We start from the raw sequence: 11,658 nt of genomic DNA, 5'->3' as shown, positions 1-11,658 counted from the left end.
GGCAGAATATACCAAAACAGCACCTGCGAGGGAATTCATTTTTAACTTCAGGACAATTTGAAATAAACTAGCAGAGCAGACATGTTGCATTTCAATATTAACCTTCCCCCTAACATAGTCCCTAATTCGTAGCCCTTTAATGTTTCTTAATGGCATCCCCAACACCAAAATCACCTGCTCTACTAAAAGACTTTGCTAGTGATGTGATAGAACAGTAAAAAAATAGCTCATAATACATTAAAAGTGTGGGAATGCAAAATATGTTGGAAGAACCCAACCCCTTTTTCCGCTTACAGGTCAGCCTATATCCTCGATTCCTTGTAATCAGCCGGGTGCCAAGGCCCTAAAGTCCCCTCTTGCTGCACTGTAATCCAACATCCAAATAAGGGGCTGTACACAGTCTTCGGGGCGTGACCGGTAATTTGTATAATGCAAAATATGTATTTCACATGTATTACTATTAACATATAATCGGTTAAAAATGTTTCAATTCAATAAAGAATGTATCGTAGTTGCCAAAAATAGATACAGTATATATAAATTAACACAGGTTTTTCACCTGACTCCCCCCTTTACAATACGTATTTTACATTTTCATGTATTTATTGTAAGAGTAGAATTTTTTTTCCCACTGTTTGGGCATGGAAGCTTTTACAAGAATATACCAGGGCTTGGTCTCACTAAGATTCAGAACAATTGATTTTATGTCAAAACACAGCAGGTGTTTCTAAGCTGTTAGGCCTCATTCACAAGGCCATCGATGGCTGTACACCATTAAAAGGAGTATATTTCTATATGTTTGTATACAGCCGTGACCGATAGTCTGTACAAATCAATGACAGACTGACACACAGGCACCAGGGCTGTATGCACGTAACTGCACATCCGAGTTGTTCCATACACACAGGGATGGATGAACAGTCCTGGACGCAGACACCTGTGACTCAAGCACCTTCTAGATGGTGTACAGCCCTCTATGGATGTGTTAATGAGGCCTTAGATGCCAACATTGGCAGAGTTTATAGTCTATGTTGTGAATTTTGAGAATAACTTCACAGTACAAACAGCTAGGGAGGTAATAAATGTTTTTAAAGCTTTTCACCGCTTGTTACGAATATACTTTAATGACCATAGTAGAGGCAGAGGTGCACTTTGAGAACACTATGTTGCCCTCAGTGACCAGACTCTTCGACACTGACACACATATCCTGAATTGTTATCTAAATGAACGCTGACTCCATTTGGGTTTTAACAATTTTTATAGCAAATTCACTGCACCAAAGTGAAATTCTAGAATAGAAAAATGTCTCAACAAAATTAGGTAAATACATGTTATGCAAGAAAGCATAATATGAAATTGCACATTATAGCAGGTTTTTGTGTACAATGAAAATATCTTGCTTACATCATCTGTATTAAAAGAGGTTAGAGAGATCACTATAAGCTGCATTTACCTTGTAACAAAAAATCTTCCTGCACAGTACCAACTATATTTTGAGTTTAAAAGGATAGGTATACTGAAACTCATAATTCATGTAGGGGAAGGGTAATGACTTTCCTACTGGATCCTGATATTGATTGAGAAGTCCTGTAATATGATTAGATCTGTCAAAATTTCCCAGCCATCTCTGTTGTGTCCTTCATGAAGCCTAAAGGTGATCCAACTCTGTCTACTGCATTCAAAGCAATGTAAAATAAATAGAACTTAACAGGTAGGTGGCACTGGGAACTTAGATGTGGGATCTTGTCATTGGTGTCCTCTATCCAGTCAGGGGTTTGGGTCACCTTTCCCCATTCCAGCTGATATATGTTTTGGGTGGACATACCCTTTAGCCCCAGTTCACACTTGTACGACTTGGCATGCAATTTGTGACACAGAGTCGCATGACAAATTGAATCACGTTCATTTCAAAGATGGCCGTTCCAATCAATGCGACTTAAGTCACTGCAACTTTTAACAAGCTTCCTGCACTACTTTGACAGTGGGGTCGCAGCAGCGTGAACCAAGCCTGAAGAAAAACAGTAAAAGAGCCATGTAATGGTGCCAGGAAAACTGTCCAATGTCAATGCAGGTCTGATAAAGCAGATTGAAAACAGGGCAATACATTTACAAACATAAAATGATTCATTTTCCTATCCTTATGCTACCCCTTGCAAACAGGGTTCTATCAGGTCTAGAAAGAGACACGATCACAAGATGAAACACACAACATTTACAAGTATCATTTTAGCTTCCGTTAGATCTGATCTTTCCCCCGCACATTCAGTTTGGCTGCAGACAGTCAAAATGTAAGATTACATTTGTCAGTTTGGGACCAAAATTTTAGGAGAACCACCTTCAATCTTCTCCTCTCACTTCTGTTGAGGTTGTGTTCCTAACTAATGCTGAACCCAATGCAGCTAAATGTAAAGTACCCCAGCAAGATATAGCATGTGGGGGAAGAGGCTTCATTCTCCTAGATTATTATTATACAGGATTTATATAGCGCCAACAGTTTGCTCAGCGCTTTACAATATAATGGGAAACAATACAGCAACAATACAGTTCAATACAAGAGGGATAGGAGGGCCCTGCTCCTTGGAGCTTACAATCTAGGAGGGAGGGGCTAGTAGTACAAAAGGTAGTAACTGTGGGGGATGGACTGGTAAGAGGACTAGAAGATTCCATTATTAGCGGAGGGCAGGATAGGCTTCCCTGAAGAGATAGGTTTTCAGAGATCGCCTAAAAGTGAGCAGAGAAGGCGATAGTCTGATAAATTGGGGTAGAGAGTTCCAGAGGATTGGGAAGCTCTGGAGAAGTCCTGGAGATGAGCATGGGAGAAGGAGACAAGGTAGCTAGAGAGCAGGAGGTCGTGCGAGGAACGGAGAATACAGTTTGGGCGATTGTAAGCTCTAACAAGCAGAACCCTCTGTTTCCTCTTGTACCAAACTGTATTGTAACTGTAATGTCTGCCTTCATTTTGTAAAGTGCTGCGCAAACTGTTGGCGCTATATAAATCCTGTATAATAATTCTTACGACAGTGGAAGTTGCTCTGTGACTCCTAGAATACTTGTTAGAATCCTATCACAGATAGATCAGATTCGCACTGTAGTGTGTTGCTGCATGCATGTTCAGTTAAAACAACCCGGTGATGTAGAATAGGCTGGCAACACTGCAAAAGGACTTTTTAATGGACATGCACATTTATTTGTGCACTGCAATGCAGCGACATAAACATTCTGTGCCACATGTGCTGAAATTAATATGAATTATGGTGTAATGGGTTACCATTCAAAATGGAACATTCCAGTCATTTTAATGCATTACCTTAGTGCACAGATGCGAACCCGGCTATAAAAACTCCAGGGAAAAGTTTTTGTTTCAGGTGTGTATAGAAAAATGGCCACTCCCAAGGTGAATTGGCAGAATGTTGCTGTGTCCTTAAAGATTTTAATTCCTCAACACTGGCCATACACACATATATGAGGCAGAACAATGGGCTTTAACGCCAGGCTGCCACATATATGCGTGCGGCTGGCACTGCTGACTTGTGCTCACTCTGTGATCTCAGTAGAGTAACCACGATGTCAGTGACCACAGTTACTATTTACAATAATAAACTAAAGACAGGCTCCTGATCATGTAATCACTGTGAAAGTCAATGACGATGATAGGGAAAGCCTACCTCTGCTACCTAATCCGGAAATGGAATCTACCTTAGGAGAGGTAACGTTTGAATGAAAACCTGAATAAAAAAAAAAAACTGGGCCTGGAGCTCGGATTTAAGAATACAGCCTCCAGGGCTGGAGAGTGACAGCTGCTGTGAAGGATGGTGGCAGCAGCAAGAGGAGTACAATGATAGGGGAACCTAACAGTGCTGGATCCACACTAACGTGGCTGAAAGAGATTCTTTTTTTCTGTGATGTTAGATATTGAGAATTATACCAAATTCAGTCCACTTTGACATTCTGCAAAGTAGTCATCCCTTGTGACGGTATATATTTTTGGCACAGTTATGCAATATTCTGTACATAAGCAGGAATTTGATCACAGATCCCATTGCTGCAAAGCAGGATGAGGAACAGCTTATCCACAGTGCTGCAACGTATGTCTAAATAAATCGTCTTGGAATATATTGATACTTTTGATAGTTTTTTCTGTACTGTCCTCCAATCAGATCACCAGGTAGTCACTTGTGTGTAAGGCCTCGTGCTCACTGGACATTTTTCCAACTCTCCTAGAAGCCTTTACCACTAGTAGCAGAGTTCTGGCAGAAAAAACGCTTGGTGTTTGAAAAAATGCGTTTTGGTGCATCAAGCTCTAGGGCAATAATCCATTTCATTAGCCAAAATATTTAAATCTGGCCATTAAAACTAGTTAACACTCAAATGACTAGTGTTAATGCGCATTTACAGGTGTCAAGCGGTCTTTTGTGCCAAAACACTGTTACTCCTGGATGCACTGCCAGTGGGGGTTTGTTTCTGCCTCTAAAAACTCCTCTAAAAGGCTATGTGTGCAAGGACAAAAAGGTGAACATGAAAAAAATGTCCAGAGTGCATGAGGCCTCAGAACACTTCCTCTCTATAACAAAAATGTATCTAAAATATAATCAACATATAAAAGGTATCCTTTTATCATTCAGCAATAAATGACCGCTGCTCGGTTCTCTGGCATTCTCACAGGAGACAGTTCTCATCTGAAAGCCTTTTTATGAAGCGGTGTAGATTGCTTCTCCGAATGAGGAGAGAAGTGATCTACAAACGCTTTGAGTGCTGGAAAACGGCTGCGGTTACTATAATCTCGTGAGATTGCGGTAATAGATCAGTCAAACACAGTTTAATAAGCAGCGGTAAATTACCGCTGCTTCGTTTGCGGTTCCTCCGATTCTCCAGCTCTGGGTTGGAGAATCTGGAGGGAGAACACAGATCGCCAGTGAAGGGCTGACATCGCTCCTTCATACATTGGCCATCTGTGTGCTGAGATGATCAGTGGAGAACATGTTCTCCACTGATCATCTCTGTTTCCTAAACCACTAATGATCGGAGATCAACAATTATCCTCAGGATCGCCGCTGATCTCTGTTTCATAAAAGGACACCCTATTTGTAAAATAACATGGTTTCTCTGTGTTCCTATGTGTAAACATCCTTGTTTTGGGCTGGGATTGCTGAAATGGATCACAAAACCACACATTCGGCTTGACAATTAAAACTGTGCAGAATTAATCTTTGTTACAATGTTTCAAATGAGAACTGTTCTGTAAAGTTTTCCTTAACTTTCAATAAGAGGAAGAAGGATTACATTCTCTCAGACTTTTATTGCGATCTGATCTCCACTCACTATTTGTCATCTTGACTACTGGCCTCCCAGACAAAAGGCGATCTAAAATCTTTCAGTTCTCTTGTGAGTATATCGTCCAATCAAAACGCCTGAATGCCACAGTGTCTGGTGGCAACTTTCAAAGCTTTGTTCTCACTTTGAAGGGACTTCCAAACTATATAACCAAGCTATAATGACTAGCACAGGAAAGTCCCCCCAGTGGACACACAGGCAGCAAAGATAAAAAGCTTAGCAGAGCGCCTAATCCCTCCACATTCTATGCAAAAAACATCTTGGGTGGAGTTCTGCTGCCTTTAGTGTGCTGCACTGTACTAGACATGAGCACTATTGAATACCTATAAAATCTGGGCTGACATTTTGGCATCTCCATAGTAAAACTCATCATGAAAAAAATAGGTTCACTTGACTGTTATGTGGACACTTGGGTTTCAATAGCTGAGACACTGACCCAGAACAAGGCCCAGATGAGGAAAATCAGACAAAAGTCTGAGGTCCTAATCTGCAAACCTGTGCTAGATTGATGACTCAAAGTACTGAAGAAAGAGGGCCAGCATAATAGCCAGAAAAGAAGCATTTTCAGGACAGCCCAACAATGTACCTTACGGTTGATGTTTCTTTCAAAGGCAGCCACAGTGTTGCAATCCATTTGTCCAATATTCTAATCATATCCACAAGAGATTAAAACATTTCTGGTCATAACTTTCAATCACGTTTGACAAGTATATTAAAGTTCAACTGCGGTCTTCAGGATGTCAGTCTACACAAGTACCACACTTAGTTACTATGTGATGCACGAGCCTCAAAGTAAACAAAAAGTGCATCTACCTTCCCTGACAAATTCTCCTTCATAAGTTTCTCACATGCTCCCCCTCCCAGACACCGTAGACCACAGTGGAAGACGTCCAGCAACAATCAATCCAGAGAGCAGTGGACAGAACTAGGTGTTGGCAGGTGCGGATTGACAAGCTACAGGATTGTCAATAAGCAATGACAATGCCGATAGTCTTGCCCTCTGCAGCTTACAAGGGAGTGGCAACTCTGCTTTGAATTCAGGAGCAGTATTGCAGCATTGCCGCACCAAACTGCTTTAGGGTAGACTTCACCGACAGGATCAGCAGGAATTTGTGGGACTTTGCAGAAGGACAAAGAGAAAACAAATACATATGCACTTATAATTAAGTGTCATAGTACAGTGTATGTTTTTAGGAGGTCAACATTGAAAAAAAAAAAAAACCTTAAAAAGAAACCATTAAGAACTCACTGCACACAGCAGTCTGGGACTGTAAAAAAACAGGTATATATTCCCACCCGGGAGCCACAGGTGCAGTGTAGAGCCGTGCACGGAAAGCAATGGCTATAAGCAGATATATGCCTTTACTTGTGAAAACACATGCATGGGTACTAACCTACAACCCTGGACACAGTCTAACCTGTAAGCTGTCTCACGGGTGGACAGCTGTTTAAAGCACCTGTGGCTCCTGGAAGGAAAATACACCCCAATTTTTACATCATAAGGTCCATTGGGCATGAATCCTTTTAATTACCAATACCTGTGTCTCCTGCCGTGTGCTGTAATTTTACCCACCAGGGATATGCCAGTACAGGACACAATAAAGACAGTTACCAGGGGATACAACCACATCGGATGACAAGGGACACAGCTGTCCCACACACTCAGAAGGGGAAGGTGCTGAAGATTCTGCTGGCCATTTTGCTCTATAAGAACAAAGACTGCTGGATTGGGTGGTGGCATGGGCAAATGTAAATAGTCTTCTTTTGTCAGGTTTCATTTTTTTTCCTTTTTAATTTACTCTACAATTTATAAAGTATATGTTTGTGATTTGTTCTCTTCTTCAGATGTAAAAAAAAGATGCAGTACGTTTTTCCACAACTTTGTTAGAATCTACAAAAACTGTAGCTGTATAAGGTGGCACCATCAAAAAAAAATATTTGTAAATATGATTGAAATTCCAATCCAATATAGGAAACATTGATGAAAATTTGATATGTAAGTAACCAGCAAAAGTACACATAAAATAAAACTTTCAGTTATGGATGCACTCTTCAGACTGCGACTTTGTTAAACTTTCCTAAGTTACTGGATCTCCTTGATTACCAGAGTCTCATTTTTCTTGTTTCCTATATTGAATAAATCTCCAATGTGGAACATGGATTATTCTCGCCATGTTTGCTATATCTGGGCATAGATATATGGAAGCAAATGGATGACTGACAGTGACCACCCAAAACTGAAAAACCAATATAGGGTGGACTGACCCTTTAGGACATTCAATGCTCTGCAAAGCACAAACTGAAAAGATTAAAGGGCATGTCTCTACCCTTTACTTCTGAGCTGTTTGATACAGTAGGGCTGTAAAATCAAATCATGATCTTTATAGACCACATTCATCATCTTCATTGGCTTTTAAAGTAGTAGCCCAGCAGAGAACAATTAAAGTGGAACTTCAACCAAAAGGGGACATTACTCTTCTTCCCCTTTTGGGACTTTTTTTGAGGGAGCGGGTACCTGCTTTTAACAGGCACCCGCTCCCACTTTCACTTAGATCGCTCTCCTCACCCCCTCCCTGTCTGCAGCCTTCTGGGACACTTCCCAGTTCCCAAAAAGCTGCGGGACCACTCACAAGGCACAGCGCACAGCCGGCTGTGAAGTTGCAAGGAATCGAAGACACAGGCAAGCAAGCGGTTCAGGTGAGGACAGCGCTGGATCCCTGGACATGCGAGTGTCTGTTAAACATCATAGCTACAGTTTTTGCAGCTGCTGACTTTTAACTCTTTTTAACTGACCGAAGAAATAGAAATTTTGCATATCGCCACAGAGGAATTGTAGAAGGTGGTGTCTACGGAATGCACTAATAAAAGTTTTTTGCATGCATTTATAAAATAGAATATATACAAAACTACACCCACAGCTCCCATGCAGCAAAAAGCAAAATATAAATATTTCCATGGGTCAAATGGACACTTCAAAAGTCCGTACAGATCTAAGGGGGAAGGTTTTTTTTTTGTTTTTTTTCGTATTTATCAAGATTGTGGAGTTTGCCTTTAAAAAGAAAGGCGCCGTCCAATAATTAACATAGTTGATAAAATGGGTAATTGGAATATGATGTTGGCAGCAAGGAAATGTTATTTTTCAATGAATGTAGAGTATGTAAATCACAAATTTCTCAAAATAACCTCTGGAGATAGAAGAACAAATATATTTTATAGAATTTATCTATGAGACAATTATAAAATGTAAACAACTCTATATAACCATGTTGCTGTTCGCATCAAACTGCACAGTAAAGAGCAGTGGAGGGCCAATTTACAAGAAATAGGGGTAAAACTGGAGGTGTTACCCGCAGCAACCAACCAAATCTCAAAGGTAAAGCTGATGTTTCAGCTATGGGTGTTCTCTGGCAGATTCCAACAAGATTCCAAAATCAGTAAACACAGCAACATTAATCTCATGATCAATGTGTATTTACTACTACTGTGTGTTGCAGGAGCAGTGCACAGGGTCTTTGAAAGTTTTCCGCCAGCCTTAGGTTCATACGGAGGTAGGTACCTAAGGCGAAAGTGCTGCTGAACTACAGAACAGTGAGAGAGGTGGGATCTCCTGCACACCGCGGTAGCAGCCTTTTAGCAATGTTCAGAAATGGGTGATACAGCTGTGCAGGCGCAGCCACACACACACCAAAAAAACAATTCTCCTAGAGAGATGCACCCCACAAATTCAGGCAAGGGTGGGGGGGGGGGGGGTATTTGGGTTTTGGAGATGCTGTTTTATACCATGACACATGGTATAAAATGTGGACTAAGCCTTTAACTAACCCACTGGGCTTCATTCTGCGGGGCCCCACAGATGTAGGAAGTCTGCTGATTATTCATCTTGCCAGCAACCACCCAAGAATGAAATATCAGTTTTGCATTAGCCTTTCAAGCTAAAATCCAAAGTATTCATTAAAAATATTAAATTTGTTTTTAAATACAGCTTTGAAAATGTACTAAAACCTATCTTCATATCTTCCAAAATTTTCCTGCACAACAGGACTCCGAAAGAGGAAAAGGTATCTGCATTGCACAGTGCTTTCACTCTAGTACTAAGGACTTGCAGACAGGAGCAAAGAGATGACCTTTATCACCATTCCGCTGCTTCCTCATAATACAGTACAATCACCCAGTTGGGGGTGGGGTGGTGACCAAGTTACATTACTTAACTGCAGTTGAGAAATGTTAGGTCGCCAACCTGACTGTTCTGTCTGGCAGGAAAGAGCAGGATCACAAGATTAGCAGAACAGAATTACAAATCTTTTTGGCAGGTAAGCCAGTTTACATACGTTTTTCACCTGTGCATGTAGCCATTTGTCTTTTTGAGTTTAGATTTAAGTTTATTATTTCACTATTCTACTCTACAAAAAGAAAAAGCATCTGATTGGTTGCTGCAGAAATCAGATTTTTTTCCCCACTTTCCTCCAGTTTTTTTTCCATAAATCAGGCCCTATAGATTGCAAGCAGCAAAAAGTTATTTCATTTCATTTTAAAGTTTCATTATAAAGAAACACAAATATAAACTTCTGTCTTAAAATTTTAAGAGAGAGCGCTAAGTTTGATAAATATCAGAAGCTGGTTTTCAGTTGACCAGAACTTTGCGGCTGGTAGCTCATAAAAACACGTCTGGCTGATTTGGTCTTTTGTCCACAAGTAGGGCCAGAAGAAAAAGGAGAAAATATCACTGTCAATGGAAACTGCTGAGGCCCTTCTGACTTGAGTCTCTGAGTCATGGCCAAGGCTAGAACTCCTCCTCTTCCTCCTCGCCTGTGAAATGGTTCTGTTTCTTGCGAACGTTCCAGTGCAAACACTCAGCCAAACTGTCAAACCAGTCATTAACCGGATCCCGGAAGCAGATGGAGGGGACAGGGTAACAAGAGGTAGTGATGCTAATACTGTAATGACAAGAGAATAAATGTTAGCCAGCAAGTCTGAATAGGAGGGTTCTATAAACAAGGTCCTGCATCATAATAAACCAAACCTGTGGTTTGCCCATCAACAGCTCCCCAGCTGCATACTGCACTTTACTCACCTGCCACTCTGTTCAACCAATGGCAACAAAGAAAACACCAAATACTTCTACATATGGAGAAGCATGTGACTGTCCCGGTGTATGGCGATTGACCCAGTGCTCTTACATGGGGTAAAAGTAAACTCCTCATTTCTGTGTAAGTGCTAACGGACTGAGTTTCTTTATACAAGCTCCTTTCCTCAATTCTGGCAGTTCAGGAGAGCAGTGGTGGAGGTGAGTGTTAGGCTGGCCATACATTATACAATTTTCTTGAGAATTTTGCTTTAGATTTACCAAAAACCATATAATATGAGGTCAAACCTAAATAACACTTTCAATTGTATCCAATTGGGCAGGCCCTTGCACTACATAATTGAAGGTAAATCTAAAGGAAATTGGACAGAAAATTGTATAGTGTATGGTCAGCCTTAGGAAAGGTGAGTATGTTGAATAATAATAAAAGCACCTGTGCGCAATCTGAAATAGGCTAATGTATGAAAAAAGTATCACAAAATAATCGGCTGCTGCTGAATCCTCATATGATCACACCACATATCTGAACAGCAATATAAAAAAAACAGGACAGCGCTACAGAGTGCTGAAAGTCCGCATAAACTACGTATCAGTTCTCAATATATAAACAATAGAAGAATCCCCTTGAGTCAATGATCCAAATGTATCAGAATAGTAACAATTCAGCAACATAATATATGGAAACATCCAGGTGAAAAAAAGTCTAAATGGACAAGTATGAAAATGTTCCCTACCGTCCAAATGTTCAACAGGAGTAGAACGAAATCACCACTAGTGAGAACCCTACACTTTCAGTCTCTCACCTGATGGGTAGACCTTCTAAACTTTGGTCTGATTGCGCTGTTAATCCTATTCTCCCTGGGTTAAGGGAATATCCTCCAGATATGGGTCCTCCAAAATGCAATGAAGAGCGACACACACCAGTAAAAATCTTGTCCCATAACAGAGTTTAAAGTCCTCGCTTGCTCCAGGAGTCCAAAGAAGGGTCCCCACAGTTCAGCAGTGTCTCAGTAGACCAAACAGTACAGTACAAGTATGTCCTGTTCCACACCACACCACAGCAGGTGTCCATGCGGTGTGGTGTGGAGTAGGACTTGTTTGTGAGAAAGGGCTATTTACTGTTTGGTCAATTAGGACACTGCTGAACTGTGGTGACCAGGGGCGGACTGACCATTTGGGCACTCGAGCAGTGCTTGAGGGCCTGGGGTCTGTAGGGGGCCCCATGACATGCCCTTGGTACCTT

General features: G+C 41.1%; 1 protein-coding gene across 4 annotated transcripts in view; it reads right to left on the bottom strand.

Annotated features, from left to right (window-relative positions):
* Positions 1-1,240: 1,240 nt before the first annotated feature.
* Positions 1,241-11,658, bottom strand: part of NADK (NAD kinase) — a 169,596-nt gene continuing 159,178 nt past the window's right edge. For all 4 annotated transcript variants that reach the window (XM_089675923.1, XM_089675925.1, XM_089675926.1 and 1 more), the window contains one exon: positions 1,241-10,266. In XM_089675923.1, coding sequence (XP_089532049.1) covers positions 10,113-10,266 — 154 coding nt within the window. In that variant the 3' untranslated portion in view covers positions 1,241-10,112. The remainder of the gene's footprint in view (positions 10,267-11,658) is intronic.

Source organism: Staurois parvus, unplaced genomic scaffold (assembly GCF_062004578.1).
Source record: "Staurois parvus isolate SC_StPar_1 unplaced genomic scaffold, SC_StPar_1.0 ptg000160l, whole genome shotgun sequence".
Lineage (NCBI taxonomy): Eukaryota > Metazoa > Chordata > Amphibia > Anura > Ranidae > Staurois > Staurois parvus.
Note: the sequence above shows the minus strand (reverse complement) of the source record. Positions and strands in the feature narration are given on the sequence as shown.